Genomic DNA, 21,908 nt, shown 5'->3' on the forward strand with positions numbered 1-21,908 from the left:
CACTCTGTCACATCCTGAATTCTAACTCCAGCCAAGCAGCACGCTCTGAGTCTCCCAGTCTGTACGGCAGATGGATGACTCCGTCCCCCTTAGGAGGGAGTCCCCGACCACCACCCGTCTCCTCCCCTTGAGAGTGGTGGTCATGGAACCCCCATCTTTAGGACAATGCATCACATACCTTCCGTTCACTGGGGTCTCCTTCTGATCCCTTCCCTCAGATGACTCTTCCAAACCATTCTCTGCCCTAGTACCTGTGCAGAGAACCTGAAAACTGTTTCTTATCCCTGTCTGCATTGGGGATACATTGGTTTTCTTCTGGAGGTCACATGCTACCAATTTTCTTCCCCGTTCTGCATCGCACACTCTGATTCTTCAGCATGCTGTGCCTGCAGTACCAAACGCTGACTTCTGTCCAGAAAGTCTTCATTTTCTTTGATGCAGTGCTGGGTTAATATTTGGGTCTCTAGTCCTTTAACCTTGTCTTCCAATATGGAGACCAGCTTGAACTTCATACAGACGAATTCGCTTCTATCCTCCTGAGAGAAAGACAAACATGGCACATCCTGTGCAGGTCACAATATCTGATGGCTCACTGTCAGTGATATCTTCCTTTTTAAGAGCCTCTGCAGATGTTGTTGTATTTACTGCTCACAGAAGCCTGATAAGCAAAAAAAAAAAAAACCCTCTGTGTGGGAAATCTCCCCCCCCCCCCCCGGGCAAACTCCCTCTGTTTGCCTGTCCTCTGTTTGCTGCTCACTTGTTTCAGAACTGGCTGTTTTTTATAAGGCTGCTGTCTTGAAACAGTTGGCCCGGCTCAGTCTTCACTCCAGTCAACCACTCAAGGTCCACCTAGAACAAAGTACTCCCAATTCACACTTTTTCAAACAAATAACCACATGGTCATACAGTCCTGGCAACCAGCTCCAGTCAAACGAATAGTCACAGGAGACAGACACTTGTATATTCACTTCAACTGCTCACAACACAGCCCCCCCCAGTGCAGCACTCACTGTAGCTCCTCCCAGACAGTTCCCAGGCAAATTCCCTCTGTTCACCTGTCCTCTGTTTGCTGCTCCAGAATTAAAGTAGCACCAGAATTCCACCTTAATCAAGCCATATACTTGTCAACTTTCTTTCCTAAGTCCCATTCTCATAAGGCTGAGGAGAGAGTGCACACCTTGAATGGTAGATGGATGTTGGCTTTCTACTTGGACAGAACCAGATCTTTTAGATCTTCACCACAGCTGTTTGTGACTTTTGCAGACTGGCTTAAAGGCCTTCCAGTCTTGACAGAGGATTTAATCCGCATATGTTTGTGCTATGACATTGCCAGTGTGCCCCCTCCAAGCAGCATAGTAGCGTAGTAGTCTCTACAAGACCTCAGACAGTTTCTATAGCTTTTTTTTGGGCTTAGGTATTTATACCAGACATTTATAAAGCTGCAACTTGTACTCCTGGGAGAATTCTGCACCACTACTCAATGCAGAATTTTGCAGAAATGAAAGTGCATGCAGAATTTCCTTTCTCCCCCAGAAATGGGCTGTAGTGCTTCTGGCCCTCACTAGGGGTACTGGACCTGGCAAAACCCAGCTCACACATAGAAGACACTGTCGGGGAGAAGGAGGAAGCTGCCGTTCCCTGCACGCTCTGAGGGAAGGAGAGGGCAGCGCGCAGGAAACTCCATGCAAGCCTGGGACCCAGCATCAGGCTGTTTCTCCCTCTGGATATCCCTGGGCTCTGAGGGGTAGGAGGGCAGCTGTCTAGGCTGAAGGGGGCCGTGGCTGGGCTATGAAGGGAGAAGGGATGCAGGTATCAGGGCAAAGGGAGCCCCGTGGCTGGACTCTGGTCGGGAGGGGTTGTGGGTGTATGGCCCCCTGACTTGAGTGGAGGGGAAGGGAAAGGGGCAGAGAAACAAGAATTGGGTTGTCATAGGGGTTTCTTTAACTCTCTACTCCTGTGGGAATTTGTGTGTGTGTATAGTGTGGCAGAGCTCCGACCTTGCCCCCATGGGTCCCACGCTTTCACGTGGTTTATGCTAGCCTCAGAGGCTCACTGCGACCCACCATGTAGACCTTCTCTCTCTAGAGCCAGGGTACAGTCTATTGAGCCCTTTTCATCATAAGCCAGCAGGGAGGCTGGTCAGAGAACTCCCAGTCTCTGTTGTCCCTATGGGCTTATTCCAGAACAGTTTAGTCTCCTGTCCTGACGGGGCCTGTCTTCCTCTCCCAGGAGGTGTTTCTATAGTGGCAGGTTGGGGGAATCCCGGGCCCTCCCTCTACTCTGGGTTCTGGCCCAGGGACCCTAATGGCAGCAGCTGTTGGCAGCTGACCTTTCACTGCCAGAGTTGCTACATTTTCCTGGGTCACTTCCCCACAGCTCCCCCACTTCTCTCTCTTAACGCCGCCTTCACCCTTACCTTAGGGCTCCCTTTCCAGTGGCTTGAGGGTGTCTTCATTACTCAGTCCTTCAGCCGCACTTGCTCTCCTCGGCCTGACTAGAGTGAGCCCTTTTATAGTATCAGAGGGGCTTAATTAGAATCAGGTGTTCTCATTAGCTTAACAGCCTCACCTGACTTGTTGCAGGCTAATTGGAGTCATGTGTCCACCCTAGCCTGTAGTAGCCCCTGCTCTGGTCAGTCAGGGAACAGAAAACTGTTTATCCAGTGGCCAGTATATCTGCCTTCTACTACTCTGCTGTACCCAACTGGTCTGGGTCTATCACAATATTTAGACATACTGGCTGACAGGTGTTTTGAAATAAATACCTAAATAATTGAAACTGGTGTGATTATGTAGTTTTATTTTGAGAAATAAAATTTGCAGAATTTTAAAATATTGTGCACAGAATTTTTAATTTTTGGCACCGAATTGCCCCAGGAATAAACTTGGTCATTGGTACATAACTTTTTACAACTCATTGTGCTATATCTCAATATTCCAGAGATGATGCTAAATTTGGATGAGTAATCCTTCATTCATTGTTCAGTTAGTCTCCAAAATCACCTCTGGATTGAATTGCTTGAGAGTCACCTAAAGTGGAATGGACATGCAATCTCTTGAAGGAAAAAATGGTTACTGACCTGGTCTGTATCTGTGATTCTTTGAGATGTTGCACATGCCCATTGCATGACCCACTCTCCTTTCCCTGTATATTGGAGTCCCTCAAGAAGGAATGAGGAAGGTCTGGGGGGCGGGTCTGCCCTCTATGGGATTGTGCAACAGCATAAGGTGCAAGCCCAAGGAAACGATGGTCTATTGTTTTGTGTGTTCATGCTGTACCTTACCTCTGTGAAAACAGATTTGTTTTTTTGTTGCATAATGTTTCATTAAATGTAATTTAATTCAGATATTTTTTGTTCTCTTTTTAGATTGGGGCATATGATCAACAAATATGGGAAAAATCTGTTGAGCAAAGAGAAATCAAGGTAACATTTTAATAATTCTTTGTTCATAGTGTAGGTTATGGCTAACTTAATCTTAAATTTCAAATTACATAACTATGGTGATTTACACTCCTAAAATTCTTATTGCAATGAAAAAGTAATGTTCATAATGTTCTGAATTCCAGTGTATAACAATAAGTAGTTTGTATGTTTATCGTATATTATTTCCTAATTACTGAAAAAAACGCTAGCAATCCACAGTTCATGGCAAGAACTTTCAATTTTCTTTGTATGAATTCTAATGTCAGTTGTTTGAGCTGTTTTTTACTTTCAGTTAGTTACTCTGTACCACCTTATATCCTTCTTTTTGATGGTGTCATTGTTTTGTACAGTTTATTGGACTGGTAAGTACTTCGGGTTGGTAGTTTTGTGTTACTATGCATAAGCTGCTATGCTTAACTGTAATTCTGCATTTTGGGGTGACTAACAGAATGTCATCAGTGTTTGATGCTGCCAACTTGTTATGCAAAAATAACAATTGGTAGGAGTCTTTTTTTAATAGATTATGATTTTATGGAATTTATGCATAATTATGTTACATGATTATAGAAATGAAGTAGTTCTAATTTTTCCTTGCAAATTAATTTATTATACCAACTTTTTTTTTCCTCAAGTTCTGCATCTGGTAAATATGCTACTATTGCCTGGGCTAAAAGCTGTTGCTGATTTTAGCACGAATAATTCTGATAACATATAAATTTGCTTAAGATTTCACTGGGTTTTAGTGTTTGGGCAGTAAAATGCATAGGATGAAAATGAATAGGGGATTTTGATGCGCTTCAGGCATGTTTTATTAAGTGGAAATTCAGCTGCATTAACACATCTGAGACTGACCTGGACTGTGTAATTGTGACCCTGACTTCACTATAGATGGCTTTTTTTGTTTGTTTGTTTTTCCCCTTTCATTCTGCACAATAATTGCTTTCTACTGAAATGTTCCTATCTTTATATCTGTTTAATGAGAAGAATGTTCGAATATATAAATATATTTTAGGTGGCACATTACTGTATACTAATAAGATAGCAATGCTTCAGTTAAATTGTTGCATCATATAGGTGTTTTTAAATTATGAACTAAATGGTTTAGCCATTGAGAGTAAGAATGAAATACTTTATAGCATTGGCTCTCAACCTTTCAGACTACTTTACCCCATACAGGAGTCTAATTTATCTTGAGTACCCCAAGTTTCACCTCACTTAAAAACTACTTGCTTTCAAAATCAGACATAAAAATACAGAAGTGTCACAGCACACTATTACTGAAAAATTGATTACTTTCCTATTTTTACCATATAATTATAAAATAAATCAATTGAAATATAAATATTGTACTTTGTATTTCAGGGTATAGTATATAGAGCAGTATAAACAAATCACTGTATGAAATTTTAGTTTGTACTGACTCCGCTAGTGCTTTTTAAATAGCCTGTTGTAAAACTAGGCAAATATCTAAGTGAGTTGATATACCCCCTGGAAGACCTCTGCATACCTCTGTAAACTCAGGGGTTGTACCGTATGATTGGAGAATTTCTAACATAGTTCCTATTTTTAAGAAAGGGAAAAAAGGTGATCTGGGTAACTATAGGCCTGTTAGTTTGACATCTGTAGTATGCAAGGTCTTGGAAAAAATTTTGAAGGAGAGGGTAGTTAAGGACATTGAAGTCAATGGGACAAAATACAACATGGTTTTACAAAAGGTAGATCGTGCCAAACCAACCTGATCTCCTTCTTTGAGAAAGTAACAGATTTTTTTAGACAAAGGAAACACAGTGGATCTAATTTACCTAGATTTCAGTAAGGCGTTTGATACCGTGCCACATGGGGAATTATTAGTTAAATTGGATAAGATGGGGATCAATAGGAAAATTGAAAGGTGGATAAGGAATTGGTTAAAGGGGAGACTACAATGGGTCCTACTGGAAGGTGAACTGTCAGGCTGGAGCGAGGTTACTGGTGGAGTTCCTCAAGGATAGGTTTTGGAACCAATGTGGGGGCGGGATAGCTCAGTGGTTTGAGCATTGACCTGCTAAACCCAGGGTTGTGAGTTCAATCCTTGAGGGGGCCATTTAGGGATCTGGGGCAAAAATTGGGGATTGGTCCTGCTTTGAGCAGGGGGTTGGATTAGATGACCTCCTGAGGTCCCTTCCAACCCTAACCTTCTATGATTTAATCTTTTTTTATTACTGACCTTGGCACAAAAAGTGGGAGTGTGCTAATAAAGTTTGCGGATGATACAAAGCTGGGAGGTATTGCCAATTTAGAGAAGGACAGGGATATCCTACAGGAGGATCTGGATGACCTTGTAAACTGGAGTATAGTAATAGGATGAAATTTAATAGTGAGAAGTGTAAGGTCATGCATTTAGGGATTAATAACAAGAATTTTAGTTATAAAATAGGGACGCATCAATTAGAAGTAACTGAAGAGGAGAAGGACCTTGGAGTATTGGTTGATCATAGGATGACTGTGAGCCGCCAATGTGATATGGCCATGAAAAAAGCTAATGTGGTCTTGGGATGCATCAGGAGAGGTATTTCCAGTAGGGATAAGGAGGTTTTAGTACCGTTATACAAGGCACTGGTGAGACCTCATCTGGAATACTGTGTGCAGTTCTGGTCTCCCATGTTTAAGAAGGATGAATTCAAACTGGAACAGGTACAGAGAAGGGCTACTAGGATGATCCGAGGAATGGAAAACTTGTCTTATGAAAGGAGACTCAAGGAGCTTGGCTTGTTCAGCCTAACTAAAAGAAGGTTGAGGGGAGATATGATTGCTCTCTATAAATATATCAGAGGGATAAATACCGGAGAGGGAGAGGAATTATTTAAGCTCAGTACCAGTGTGGACCCAAGAACAAATGGATATAAACTGGCCACCAGGAAGTTTAGACTTGAAATTAGACGAAGGTTTCTAACCATCAGAGGAGTGAAGTTTTGGAATAGCCTTCCAAGGGAAGCAGTGGGAGCAAAAGATCTGTCTGGCTTTAAGATTAAACTCGATAAGTTTATGGAGGAGATGGTATGATGGGATAACATGGTTTTGGTAATAAATATTCATGGTAAATAGGCCTGATGGGGTGGGATCTGAGTTACCCAGGAAAGAATTTTCTGTAGTATGTGGCTGATGAATCTTGCCCATATGCTGATGGTTTAGCTGATCGCCACATTTGGGGTCGGGAAGGAATTTTCCTCCAGGGCAGATTGGAAGAGGCCCTGGAGGTTTTTCGCCTTCCTCTGTAGCATGGGGCACGGGTCACTTGCTGGAGGATTCTCTGCTCCTTGAAGTCTTTAAACCACGATTTGAGGACTTCAATAGCTCAGACAATAGCTCAGTTTTTCGCAGGAGTGGTGAGTGAAATTCTGTGGCCTGCGTTGTGCAGGAGGTCAGACTAGATGATCATAATGGTCTCTTCTGACCTAAATATCTATGAAAGTACACGTACCTATAATTTAGAACCACTGCTTTATAGCACCTTTCACGTGGGAACTTCTCTTGATTTGGCAACACGTATAGGGTGACCATATGTTACAGATATATGGCTCTAAAAACCCTCTTTCAACCAGAGCTCTACAGTTGGTATCACTAGTTGACCTCAGAAAGGTAGCAAAATAATTTGTATACAAGTGTCTTCTTTCAAGTTTGTCCTTCTGGGTTACAGTGGGGAGGATGTCTGGGTGTTGGGTCTTCTGATTCATCAGAAGACCTGTGTCTTACACAGACATTGTCTAATGCAGACTGATGAATGTTCAAATTAAAAGGGTGGGTGGAGTGGTGGGACTTCAGAAGCATTCAACACAATAACTACCTATAATCTCAAATCCAGACATTGGGCACAGTACTTATTAATTGAAGTGTCATTTCAATGAAAACCAACAATTACCTCTGCAGTAGTATAACGATCATATAAATTTAGAAATTGAAATAAACTGTTTCATATGCATCATGTTCTTTTGAAAACATGCTGCATGCGTATCAGGGATAGCTCTTGTTTGGGCAGTCCTATTTTACAATAATTAAGCAATTATACATGAGTGATTAAAATAATGCTGTTCACTCTCACATTTATATTGTGAGAGTTTAGTATAGTTACGCTTCATGTAACATGCCTTTATTACAATACGTAGCTGGGGCTTTACACAACTTCAGACCTACCCTCCTGCATTGTTGTATTGCTGTTATAAAAGAACTTGCGTAAACATACAAATTCAGTAATTTATGTAGGAAAATAAAATATCTCCATAGCTGGAAAATGTTCATTATTGATCAATTATTTCTCAGGTGTCCATGTTAAAACTAAGTTCTAGTTTACAGTAAATGTTAACTGAAAATGTGCAACTAAGTTTTTTAGTGTGCATTTGCATTCTTGCTTAATTGCTTAATTCAGTTCACATTCTCTTTTTTCTTTTCTGTTGCATTTTATTTCTAAAGATAAAACTATATGAAAAGAATTTAAGGCCAAGGCTTTCTAAAATAACTAGTAGTTTTGGATGCTTTGATTTTTGGGTACCAACTTGAGACATCTTAAAGGGTCCTGATTTTCTGAGGCCTAGCATGAGTGCTTTTTGAAAATTTGGCTCCATTTCAGTTTGGGCATCTATCATCACTAGTCAATTTTTAATATATTGGGCTAAAATCCCACATAAACTTGATATGTGCGTTCTTTTGGGATGTTTTACCTACTAAGTGCATATTTTATTCAAATTGACTGAAATAGAGATAATATTCTAACTGAAAAAATAACACAAAACATACCTGCTTTGAAGTTTCTAAAGAGTAAACATACATTGTAACATCTTGCAGATAGATTCTGAAAGGAACAAGGACCAAGATTTTAAAAAATAAGTAATTTTATATGCCTCAATTTTTGTGTGATCAACCTGAAATGGTCTGATTTTCAGAAAGTGATAAGCATTCAAGCTTTAGAAAATCTGGCTCCTTTAATGTGTCTCATAACAAGCCCCCCAAACTGAAACACCCAAAATGACCTTGTCACTTTTCTAGAAACTTGGCCAGGCTAACTGTGGTGTCATGGCTGGGCATCCACTAATGTTAGTTTCAAGGTTAATGTTGCCAAGTACTTTATTTCTCTAATATTTGAGCTGTTGCATTTTGTCATTTTCAGTGTAACAAGTTCTAACTTTGTGCTATTAAAAATATTAATTAAAATATATTTGCAACGTTAATGGGATTACACAGGCTTATTTGACAGCTAGGAATCTGCTCTGCCTATCAGTGCGGAACTCCTCCTTCCTGCAACAACCTGCGTTCTCAAGATTTCCTTTAGTGCTGTCATCAGTGTTCATCCCAATGCCGGCATTGATACTGGCCTCAGTACCCTCAACTCTCATGGTGCTGCATAGACTTTCTAGATTGCCTGGCACCCCGACCAGCACTGAATCGCCTCTACCTAAAGAATACTCCTATTCTTCTGACTCCAGAGCAGTGAGAGGCTTCTCTGGGTAGATTGCAAAGGTCAAGATCTTTGCCTTCCTCAGCTTGGGAAAGGCACTGTATTACGGTAGCTCTTAGGAGCCCACGTCACGGACCAGGACCCCATTGTGCTAGGTGTCATACAAACATAGAACAGAAAGATAAGACCCCGGGATAGGGACCATAATCTGAGTAAGATGAGACAACAGATGGATGGACAGAGGGGAAGAGTCCCAAGTAAACAATGAGACAATATTTGTTCAGTGATAGCCAGTAGTCTCTAAAAAGAAAAGGAGCACTTAGAGACTAACAAATTGCCATTAGGAGTTGGGGCCTTAGCCGAGTCTGGCGCCACAAGTACTCCTTTTTACGGATACAGACTAACATGGCTGCTACTCTGAAACCAGTAGTCTCTGCACACTAGCAGCCTAACCATTGAAGAGGGATCTGAAGGTGGATAAATGAGGTAGCTTTACGTATATTTACAGAGAGTATACTCCAAGGGTGCAGGACAGGATGGGAGAAAGCATGAAGATATTTGTTCGAAAATTTGACAAGTGGGCAGTGGAGGGTGGCTTTGTTGGCCAATTGGATGAGAGAATTGACAGCTTGATAACTAATGAGATGATATGTAGAGTGAGGATTGACTGTGAAGGGCTTTGAAAGTGAATACATGCTACATTGTTTTTAATAGAGAAGTGAAGAGACAATGGAGGGGTTCAAAGAGAAGAGTGGCATGGGCAAAGTGACAGTCTCCGAAAATGATCTTTTTAGCAGCATTCTGAATGGATGTGAGTGGGGCAAGACTGCATTTGTCAGGGTCAGAGAAAAGGACGTTGAAGTAATCAAGTTGTGAGGTGATGAACCTAGATGAGGGTTTGAACTGTGTGGATGGATAGGAAAGTCTCTGTGTTAGAGATGTTATGCAGAAAAAATATCAACAAGATTTAGATAAAGCCTGAATGTGAGGACCTAGAGAGGGGTCAAAGTTGGTAGTTAGAGTACCAGCTGGGATTTCGCCCCTGGGTGGGGCATACCCCACTCTCCCGGCTTCAAACCATGCTTGTCATGCAACATGCTGATGCCTATTAGTGACCCCCATGACAGTTGTTTAGGGGAATCTCATAGAAAGGGCAAGTGCAGAATCTGTAAGAACTTTCGCCCCAGAACCCAAAAGGAGAGGGATGGTTGCTTCAGGGCTCTCTTCATGGAGCCTGAGCTTCTTCCTGCATTGGAGCCCTCCTGCTCAGATCCCACACCGAGCACCTTGGCATCGGTGCGTAGTGCACCGCCAGCACCAGGCTTTGCCCGGCACTGTGCCCCCTCGCCTGCACTGAAAAAGTGGCAAAAGAAGAAGAGCCCCCCGGCACTGGAAGATAAAGGGGCCTTGGGCAAAGGACCTATGTCAGGACATGTGCCCGCCTCAAGGTATCATGGGGGTACCACTGAGGTTGAACCCCTGCCAGCCTGGCCAGGGATCTGCCTCAACTCCTGGGAGTGGCAGGGGACCCTGGCTTCTCCTCGGGCCCTGGTTGCCCGAAGTGGCCCCAGGAGAAGGCTAAAAGAAAAGCTGTCAGATAGGCACCACAGACACGGCACCAGGTGCCAGACTCGGCTAAGGCCCCAACTCCTAAGGGCAGGCTGATCATGGGACTGCCCCATAGGACAGTGGAGCACCCTTCATCCCCAGAACGCAGGCATAGATCCTCCTCTCTGGGGCCTAGGATTCCGGCACCACATCTCTGGTCAGAAGGCCCAGGTCCCCTGCGCTCTCCCCCTACAAGAAATGGGACACCAGAGTAGAGGCACCAGTCCCTGTACCACTAGTACTGGTGAGCTTCCTGTCAAAGATTGCCATAGCACAGGTCACCCTCGCCCAGTCGGTCTCCCAGACGTCGGTCCCCACTGGGGCGGGATTGCTCCCTGTCGCAGCACCAGTCTCCATCCCTCCTGCACTGCTCATCGGGCAGGCACCGATCATCACCCGGGTCTGTCGGCAGACTCAAGCCTTGAGAACTCTGCCCTGGTCACTGGAAGGGCAATGGTTGGACATGGACTAGGAGTTTAGCCCCTCGCCAAGGAGGGGTGATTCACCGCCGACCCACAAAGCCGGCTTGGCACCTGCAGTGATGGCATGGAAGCAGGGACAGTGGCCCAGTTAATGGTCATATTGGAACCTTTGGGTCATGCCCATTATGCTGGTCCCATATTACCACCAGTTCTCCCTGGTTGCCTTGGACAAACCACTGCCAGCACTGGAGTTGGAAATGGTACCAAATCCAACGTGGGGGCAGGGCATCAGAGTCCAGCACCTAAGGAGCCGTCCCCGGAGACGGAAGGGGAACCCACCCCTCCCTGGTGGTTGTCATCTTTTCTAGACGAAGCAGTGATGGGTCCCTCCCAAATGGGCAGCTTCCCCTGATGACTTCAAGGAATATTAGGACCTCCTTAAAAGGGTGGCTACCAACTTGAACTTAAAAATTTGAGGAGGTCACAGAGGAGTCCAATGACCTCCTTTAACATTATTCCCTCTTCCACCCCAGCCCACGTTGCACTGCCCATCCACCCGAGGGTCCTTAAGATTGCCAAATCGCTGTGGCAGACCTCCTCTTCAATTCTGCCTGCTTCTCAGAAGGTGGAAAAGTAGTAGTATGTCCCTGCGAAAGGGTTCGAATATCTGTATGCACTCCCTCGAGCAGCACCACTGATTGTGTCTGCTGCTTAATGAAAGGCACAGGCAGGGTCTAGTCAGTGGCATGCCGAAAAATAAAGACATCAAGAGACTGGATTTATTTGGCAGAAAGATTTATTCAACAGCAAGCCTGCAATTTTGGGTGTATAACCACCAGGCCCTGTTAGGCAGGTAGAATTTTAATCTGTGGGACTCCCTTAACAAATTCAAGGAGGCCCTCCTGCAGGACCGAGCCCAGGACGCTTTCGTGTACGAAGACACAGCAGTGGCAAGGGAGGCCCTTCAAATGACCTGGGATGCTACTGACTCGGCAGCCAGGGTGGTCACCTCCGCAGTGGCCATGAGGTGGAGCTCCTGGTTGCAGTCCTCTGGGTTATCCCAGAAGATGCAGTCCACTATACAGGACCTCCTGTTTGAGGGTGCAGGGCTCTTCTCCGAGCTCACGGACTTGAGACTCCCGTGCCACTCTCCGCTTCTTGGGCCTCCATACTCCTCAGCAGGCCAGGAAGCCATTCCACTCTCCATCTCCTCTGACTCCACAGTCCTAGGTCCTGGGGGGACTCCCTGGCTGGGCACCTACAGGAGAAAGGGTCTAAGTGGCGACGCCCATCATCTTCCCATTCAGCTACTCAGCCTGACCTTTCCAGGAACCAAGGAGGCCAGAAGCAGTCATTTTGAGGGTGTGCTCAAGGACGATGCCCCAGTCACCTCCCAGGATCCATCCTCCCACTCTTTTTATTTTTTTCTTTTTCCCCCTCCACTGCCTCCACCCCTTTCAGTTGGCCTGGTCGTGGTTGACCTCAGATGGTTGGATGCTCAAAGTAATATCCTCAGGTTACACCCTGCAGTTCATGGCTGACCCTCCCTTCCACCCCACTTCCCGGACCCTCTTCAGGGACCCTTCTTATGAGCAACTCCTCGTCCAAAAGGTTGAGAATCTCCTGCGCCTGGGGGCGGTGGAGGAGGTCCCTCGAGACGTGAAAGGAAAGGGGTTCTAATCCCGCTATTTTCTAATCCCGAAAGCAAAAGGGGACTTCAGACCCATTTTGGACCTGTGCCATCTCAACAAGTCTCACAAAAAGTTGAAGTTGTGCATGGTCTCCCTGGCCTCCATCATCCCCTCCCTAGATCTGGGAGACTGGTATGCTGCCCTCGACCTGAAGGACACGTGTTTCCATTTTCCCAAGGCACAGGCACTTCCTTCGTTTTATGCTGGGCCAGCGCCATTTCCAATCACGGCATTGCCTTTCGGTCTCTTGTCAGCCCCAAGAGTGTTCTCGAAGTGCATAACCCCAGTGGCTGCTTACCTGAGATGCCAGGGTGGTCAGATTTACCCGTACCTTGATGACTGGCTAATAAAGGGTCAGTCCCAGGATTAGGTGCGACAGTATCTTGATCTGGCTTGTTCCTCTTGTCGCGACCTGGGGCTGTTAATAAACGAGAAAAAGTCTACCTTAATCCTGGTACAACGCATAGAGTTCATTGCTGCGGTCCTTGAGGCTCAGTTCCAAGCCATGGCGGACCTCATCTTGTGCATGTAAGTCACCCTATTACCACTGCTCACACATGCCTGCACTTGTTGGGTCACATGGCAGCCTGCACTTAAGTGGTCTGGCACATGTGGCTCCGCCTCAGGCCTCTACAGGTGTGGCTGGCATCGGTCTACGTCCCCAACAGACATAGCATGGGCCACGTGGTCAGGGTCCCAGACCACATACTGTAGTCATTCACCTGGTGGCAGAGTCCTGCATCTGTGTTGGAGGCAGGTCCCTTTGCGGCTCCATCCCTGCCGGTGACCCTCATCTATGATGCCTCAGATCTGGGGTAAGGAGCCCGCCTTGGCGATCTTGGCACGCCAGGTTGTTGTTTGAGTTATGATCACTCACTACACATCAACGTTAGGGAGCTCAGAGTGGTTCACCTGGCCTGCCAAGCCTTCCTGCCTCATTAAAAAGCAGGGTGGTCCATGTCCTGATGGACAATACAGCGGCTGTGTTCTATATCAACAAGCGGGGCGGAGCCAGATAATCTGTCCTTTGCCAGGAAGCCCTCAGGCTATGGAACTACTGTGTACAACACTGTATCCATCTTGTAGCCGCATACCTCCTCGGGGTCAGGAACACTTTGGCAGATCGCCTCAGCAGGACCTTCTTGTCTCGCCACGAGTGGTTCCCGCCTCCGGGAAGTGGTCAGTTCCAAACGCCACGTTTGCTGCTCGATTTGGGGGGATTGAGGCTCCCTGTTGGATGCTTTTGTGCTCCCGTGGTCGGGGGCTCTGTTATGCCTTCCTTCCAGTGCCGCTGATTCACAGAGCTCTCATGAAAATCAAGCAAGACAGAGTGAAGGTGATCCTCAGCGCCAGCTTGGCCGCTCCAGCACTGGTTCAGCCTGCTGCTGGACCTCTCGGTGGCTGCTCTGTTACAGCTGCCACTGAGGCTAGACCTGCTGTCCCAGAACCACGGAAGTCTTCTGCATCAGACCTTGGTAACGTTGCACCTGACGGCTTGGCTGCCGCATGGTTAAATGCGGAGGAGCAGGAGTGCTTGCCACTGTTCAGCAGGTCCTGTTCAGCAGCAGAAAGCTCTCCACCAGAACAACCTACCTGGCCAAATTGAAGCTGTTCGCTTGTTGGACCTCGGATAAAGGTATTTGGTCTGAGCAGGCCTCGCTTCAGTTGATCCTGGGCTACCTTCTGCATCTCAAGCTCCAAGGCCTGTCCCTTTAAGCTGTCACGGTCCATTTGGCCGCTATTTCGGCTTTCCATCCACTGATCAAGGGTAGATCAGTTTTTGCCTAGGATATGTCTGCCAGGTTCCTCAAGGGCCTCGAATGCCTCTGCCTGCACATAAGGGACCCTGAATCTTGTGCTGTCATGGCTCATGGGATCTCCCTTTGAGTCACTGGCTTTCTCCTCTCTTTCTTCTGTCCTGGAAGGTCACATTCCTAGTTGTGATAACATCCGTCCACCGGGTCTCTAAGATTAGGGCGCTTACCTTGGAACCTCCCTTCACAGTCTTCTACAAAGACAGGGTCCACCTGTGGCCACACCCACCTTTTCTGCCCAAGGTGGTCTCACAGTTTCATACAGGCCAGGACATTTACTTGCCTGTCTTTTTTTTTTTTTCCAAAGCCACATAAGTTGGAGGAGGAGTGTAGATGGAATTCCCTAGATGCCAGGAGGGTGGTGCTAGCCTTCTACATTGAAAGGACCAAGCCATTCCACAAATCAGCGCAGTTGTTCGTCACAGTGGCCAACAGGTTGGAAGGTCGTCCAGTGTCTGCTCAAAGAATTGCTTTTTGGATCACTGCCTGCATTCACTGCTGCCATGATCAGGCAGAGGTGCCACATCCGGTGATTGTAACTGCCCATTCAACCAGGATGCAAGCCTCCTCGGTAGGGTTTCCTAGCCCAAGTGCCTATCCAAGACATCTGTAGGGTGGCCACCTGGTTGTCCGTCCACACGTTCTCCTCTGGGATAATGCTGGCTAGAGCAGAGTTACAAGCCGCAATGCTGTGAACTCCAAGCTCACCTTCAAGGATACTGCTTGTGAGTCACCTAGAATGGAATCGACATGAACAAGCACTCGAAGAAGAAAAAACAGTTACCTACCAGTTTTTCGAGATATGAATAGCAACAGTTACAAAAAGGTACGTTGCCGGCACCCAGTGCCAGAGGCGAACAGCAGGAGGGGGTTCATTACCCTGAATCATCCTCCCCAGTCATGGATGATTATGGGTGTAGATATAGATATAGATATCTACATATCTGTACCCACAATTGTCCAAGATTGGGGACCCAGCAGGGAGAGCTGAAAGCAGAAAGCGTTCCACCAGGACAATTTACCTTGTGAAAAGGAAGAGATTTTCTGTTTGGTCTCCTAGGCACCATTTGTCCCCGTTTGAAATGCAAATTAATCGTATCTTGGAATACCTCCTTCATTTGAAGGAATTGGGCCTCTGAGTGAGCTCACTAAAAGTTCATTTGGCAGCCATCTTCAACAATCCACCCTCCCATTCATGATTCCTTGTCTCACTTGGTTGGTAGGTTCATGAAGGGAGTAGTGGGAGGTTATCCTCCTATTTATTAATCCATCAGACCCTGGGACTTGGTGTTGACAATGTTCATGGGGCCATTGTTTGAACCACTAGCCGCCTGCTTTTTTTCTTATTTGGCTGCAAAGACTGTCCTTTGTGGTAATAACATCTACTTGAAGAGTGGGAGAGTTACAGGATCTGTTGATGGGACCTTCATATGTAAACTTTATTAATAGTTTCTTCAAGATCTCACATCAAATTCCTGGTTTACAGTGGTATTGAATTTGCTCCTGAATCAAATGATTCATCTACCAATATTTTTTTCAAATGCCTCAAAACCATTAAGATGAAGACAGACTTCTCATTCTAGATGTGCACAGGCTACTCTTTCTATATTGATAGGAATAAACAATTTTTATGTTTTCCAAGACTATGAAGAAAGAACACTGTTGACATTGCCAGGATTCCAGTTCGAAGGAACTGAGGGGGTTGGAGCAACTGTACCCTTTCTATCTTCAGCTGGAGTCGGGCACGAGGGACACACAGGACACCTGTGCTGACCCAAAAGCACTCTAGAAATGCTAAGGAGGAAATGAATATTTTTTTTATTTTATACAGAGTTTGAATGGTATGTGATAAATAAGGCCAGGGCTCCATATTGAATGAGGATAAAAATATTGAATAACTGGTTAGCCATTTCTGCGAAAATTATTTAGTAATGCTTTGTCTAATCCCCTGACTCTCCCTTTGTAGCATAGTATTTTCCTTGTCTTCTGGCCGGTATCTCATCTATCTGATCTTTGTGGTATCCAGATCTTGTCTCCCCTCCCTCTCCAAACACACTTTTTTGGGGGGGAGTGGGAGGGAAATAGCTGTAGAGAAATTCACCATCTGTGATGGGAAACAAGACCACAGAGTCAAAAACTGGTGTCCATTTTTTATTAGTTTGATCATTATGTCTTGGTTGAAATGGCATGCAAACACTTATCTGAGGGAAAGCTTTGGAGGGAAATGGATGTCTTTGTCCTTAGTGGTAGGTAGGACAGGCTAACATTTCTCTAAATCATTGAAAGGTTTCACCTAGAGAATAGCAGAGCAAAGGTAGAGGGAAGAAAATGGGTAGCAGAATTTCTTCTTTGTGCTTTGTCTGCCTATCTATCCATTAAGGAGGCAAACCTAATAGTCTGATTTATATGGCATGATCAAGATGGCAGGGTATAAAAATTCATTTATTTTAAACCTGAAAATGTAACATTTCATGTTAGTATAACTTAAAGTGTGGTTCCGTTCTAGAAAGTGACTCCATTAAAAATGACATGTTTAGGTTCCATATATGTTGTGTCTGAATGGTTCACGTGTCAAATTTGCTCTATTTACACGTAAAATGATTTTTTTTAAAAGAAATAAGCGCTAACCATGCAAACTCTATTTTTAAGTCATTCTGGGTTCTTATGTTGTCGTCTTTCAACATGTTGAATAAAATGTCTACAGCCCAACTCCCCTTAAATGACATCTGTGCATCCCCTTTACCTGTGAAAGCTGCTTGGAACTTAGGGCATGTCTACACTACAAAATTATTTCATTGCTTGTGCTTATGCGTGCTATGCTTCTTGTGTTGGTGGTATGCATCTCACAAGAGTGCTTGTATCGATGCACATTCCAGTGCACCATTGATAAGTCTCTTATGCAACTCTGCACCATCCAGTGTAGAGTGTTTTGGGAAGCTTTTGCAGTGCCTCATGAGGCTGAAATGAATTGTGCAGGGGTGACTGGAAGCATGGGGTCAACTTCCCATAATGCAGTGTTCTCCATCCCATAATTTAATCTGCGTTCCATAATATTTTGTGCATCTTTTCAAAATCCCCACAAACCTGTGCATGTCCCTCCTTGCTGTCCACCCTCCGACAGAAGCATGGAGCTTGCACAGTTCTGCAGCTTGTCATGAGAATTGCCAGCATGGGGTGCCTGATTCTGCAGTACAGACGCTTGCTGGGTTACGCACGACCCAACTTACACAAATTCGCACTTACAGAAAAAGTTCCATAAGCCAGAAATAGGATTTTCGAGTTGCGGAAATTTTTGCGTAACGTATGGATATACGTTTCCGACTTAGGCAAAATTCGAGTTACACAAGGCTTTCTGGAATGGAACAATTGCGTAAGCCGGGGGGCATCTGTATTGCAGAGCTGCAAGAGGAGTCGTGGGGAACATGACAATTCTTTGGAGGCTAGATTGTTTTGGGACATAAGAACAATTCAAGGTTATTGATGGTGGTGTTTACAGAGCAGCTGGAGATGGTGGAATGCCGATTCTGGGCTTGAGAAACAAGCACTAGCTGGTGGGATCACACTGTCATGCAGCTTTGGGATGATGAGCAGTGACTGCAGGACTTTTGGATGCATAAAGCCACGTTTCTGGACCTGTGTGCCAAACTCGTCTCAGCTGTCCAGTGCAGGGACACCAAAATGAGAGCTGCACTGACAGTTGAGAAGCAAGTGGTGATTTGTACTGTGGAAACTTGCAATGCCAGATTGATCAGAAGCAATTTGGAGCCAGGAAATCTACCGGAGGGACTGTTACCGTGCAAGTGTGCAAGGCTATTAATCGCCTCCCGCTATGCAGGACTGCGAGTCAAGGCAACATGCAGAACATAATGGATGGTTTTGCAGCAGTGGGCTTCCCAAACTGTGGTCAGGCAATAGATGTCATGCATATCCCTATTTTAGCATCAGACCACCTTGCCACAGACTACATCAACAGAAAGGACTATTTTTCCTATAGTAATGACAGGCTCTAATGGATACCGGGGGCACTTTACCAACGTCAGTGTGGGCTTGTTAGGGAAAGTGCATGATGTGTGCATCTTTTGGATTACAGGACTGTTCAGAAAGCTGCAAGCAGGGACTTTCTTTCTCAACCAGAGAATTACCATTGGGAATGTTGAAATGCCAATAGTGATCATGGGAGACCCAGCCTACCCCTTGCTCCCATGGCTCATGAAGCTGTACACCTACCATCTTGACAACACGAAGGAACACTTCAGCTACCCGCTCAGCAAGTACAGAATGATAGTTGAATATGCTTTTGGTCATTTGAAGGAACACCTGGCATTGTTTACTCACAAAATTGGACCTCTGTGTGAAAAATTTCCCATTGGTTATAGCAGTCTGCTGTTTCGTGCATAATTTCTGTGAAGTGAGGAGGGAAAAGTTTCTGCTGGGGTAGAGGGTGGTGGTGGAACAGCTCTCTGCTGAATCTGAGCAGCTAGATACAAGGGCTATTAGAAGAACTCAGTGTGGAGCTGTAAGTCTCAGGGAGGCTTTGAAAGACCATTTTAATAGTGAGCCAGAATAGTGTGTTGCTGTAGTGTGCTCTATCTGGCCTTGCTCTTTTGTAGCCCAGGATGAATCTTGTAGAGATTGCTGTGTCTGTAGGAATATAACATCAATGCACCTATTAATATTGTCTGTGAATATTATAGATTCTGTGACAAAATGAAGTAATAGTAAATCGGTACATGTCAGACCTGCTTGGCACCAGACAGCATATTTTTTGAACTAATAAAGATGAAAATTGATTAAAAAAATATAATTTTATTCAGTAACATGAACCAGGCAATTTAAAAAACCATCTTTAAAACTTAATAAATTAAGGGAACAAAACTTATGAAGGGGAAAGAACACTGCATTTTAAGTACAAATACACCAACTGTGGCTTTCACAGATCAGTGTATGTGCAGCTATGATTGTCTTTAATGTCCTGTGGAGTGGTAGAGAGAGTGCAGTGACCAGTCATGCCACGTGGAATGTTGGGGGGGTAGGGGGGAGAGAGAGATCCCGATATTGAGTTCTCTATGGACTGCAGTGAGTGTTGAGTACAAGATTGTTGAACCTGCAAGCCAACCGGAGTCCACAACGTCTTTGATTGCTGTCTGAGAAGCATAAGCATTTCCTGCTGCATGTCCTTTTCCTTTTTTTGCCCCTTTTTCCTCTCCAGTCAATTCTTAATGATCCTTCATGCTGTCTGCAAGGGTGATCCTAGACCCTGTGCTCATTCTCTAATGCAGCACTGGCTTGCAGGATCTCCTGGAACATGTTTTCCTTAGTCCTCTTCTTTCTTCTTATCTGGATCAAGCATTCTGTGAATGTGGAGGAGGAGACCCTGAAGGCCACAATGGCAGCAACTGCAGATACAACAGACAGAGGTACCATTGTCAGTGTATTCACCATTGAAATAAAAACTTAGGATACTGAACTCACTTCCCTTGATCCCCAAACATTGTAAGCAATATATTCTCCCTTCTCCTTGGCATTGATACAGCACAGCACCAGCCATGGAGCGTATGGCCCTCAGGGAGGGAGTGGGGGAGAAATGAGTGGGGAATAGCACACAGGCATGAGTATATTTGTGTAGGGCAATGGAACTGAATACTGGCACCGTTTTCCATGGGTGGTGCTGATTTAGCTGATATCGCATTCCTGAGAGTAACAGGCAGAGACCGCACAGCTACAGCTGGCGTCCTGTTGCCACCTGGGCCCGTACACTGCTAGCCTGTGTACTGCAGTGATGCTTGCTGATGTCAGTGCTGGGTAGCTTGCAGAAGGTGTCCTATTGCAGTGGAAGAAATAAGGCAGCCATCCCCAGAAACCTTTGGCAATGGATTGCAGAGTACCTCCATGAAAATTTCATCAAGATCCCCAGGGAGGATTCACAGGACATCCTGGTGCACATAAACAAGCAGCTATGCATGGCTCACTCTGCCTAACTCCAGAGGAGAATGAAAAGCGGATAGCAACTCTACCTCTCTTGATTGTTTCAGTACCTCTTCTAGCACAGGTTTGTTTCTTTGTTCTTCTGATTTGCCTTTAAAAAATAAAAAGGTGTCCTGCTACTTTGTGGGTTACCGGAGATTCCTTCCCCTGCGTCAGGCGTGCCCATGCTGGACTGTGGTGAAGTCAAAAACATGGCTGGCTGGCTTGCTGAGCAGCTGGATCCCCCAGTTGCTTGTCTTCTATACTACTCTAACTCTTCCTTGTCCATCTCCTCCTCCTTGTTGTTCATGGTAGGGGTCTGTCACTTGGGCTCCTCTGAAGTTGCTGAGGATGCCATGCAGATCTTTGTAAAAGGAAGGTATGCAGCTCCACACTGGATCGATTGTTGGGCTCCCTGGCCTTCTGGTGTGCCTACCGCAGCTCCTTGGCTTTCATGTGGCATTGCTGCTGGTTCCTGTTGTAGCCCTTCTCCTGCATCCCCTGAACAATCTGTTCATAGATGTCCACATTTCTATGGCTGGACTGGAGCTGTGTCTGCACAGCCTCTTTTCCCCACAGGCACAGGAGATCCAACACTTCCTGTGTATTCCAGGCAGGAGCATGTCTGCAGTGTGAAGCCAGCATGGTCAGCTGGACAATTACACTCAACAGGGGAGAGCTGCTAGATGTGCTCAGAAAGCTGGGCAATCAGGAAAAGGCATTTCAAAAATTTTCAGTGCTTTAAAGGGGAGTGGTGGGTTCCTGTCCACCTGACCCCTGGGCAACTTAGTTCACAACTGTGACCAGAGCAGTTGGTGTGAGACATTGTGGGACAGCTCCTGAAGGCCAGTAATAGTAAACATAAGTCATGCACTGTCTGCACTGACATTGCGTTGATTTAACTACATTGATCCTCAGTCTACGATGCTTGGGGAGAGGGAGTAATTAAGTTGGCGTAGCGAGGGACTTAAGTCAGTGGGAGCAAAATTTAAGTGTAGACACATCCCACAGCTAGGTGGTCATATACTGCCTTGCGTTGACCTAATTGTGTGGTTGTATACCAGGCTTTAGTAAACAGTTGTGATAATGCACAAGAAGAAGTAGTCCTACCTGTGGAAGCGTTGCAGGGCTAATAGGAGTAAAAAAAAAAAAAAAAAAAAAAACAGAATTAACTGATTGTAAAATAGCGAATAAACCTCAAAAGATTTAGTTGAATTCATTGACTACTAGCTTACAGTTTATAGAGAAGAAAATACTTGCAACTTTACATTTTAACAAATTTAATGGCTGCTTTATGTGATAAGATTCTTTAAGTATGATAACTTAGCCTGTGTATTGATCTCATAGCCACTTTACATAAGATAATTGAACAGCAGAGATAGTTAAATTGTTTGAGTGTTTTCTACTGGTTCTATCAAACTCTATTCCATCTAGGACAGAGGTGGGCAAACTATGGACCACATCTGGCCTGCGGGACTGTCCTGCCCAGCCCTTGAGCTCCCGGATGGGGAGGCTAGTCCCCGGCCCCTCCCCTGCTGTCTCCCCTTCCCCCACAGC

The 21,908-nt window shown here is 45.2% G+C and overlaps 1 protein-coding gene across 3 annotated transcripts in view; it reads left to right on the forward strand.

Moving 5' to 3' along the window:
- Nucleotides 1–21,908, forward strand: part of PHTF2 (putative homeodomain transcription factor 2) — a 182,311-nt gene that overhangs the window by 66,039 nt on the left and 94,364 nt on the right. For all 3 annotated transcript variants that reach the window (XM_077836097.1, XM_077836106.1, XM_077836116.1), the window contains exon 3: nt 3,368–3,424. In XM_077836097.1, the coding sequence (XP_077692223.1) occupies nt 3,368–3,424 (57 nt within the window). The remainder of the gene's footprint in view (nt 1–3,367; nt 3,425–21,908) is intronic.

This window comes from Eretmochelys imbricata, chromosome 1 (assembly GCF_965152235.1).
Source record: "Eretmochelys imbricata isolate rEreImb1 chromosome 1, rEreImb1.hap1, whole genome shotgun sequence".
Classification (NCBI taxonomy): Eukaryota; Metazoa; Chordata; order Testudines; family Cheloniidae; genus Eretmochelys; species Eretmochelys imbricata.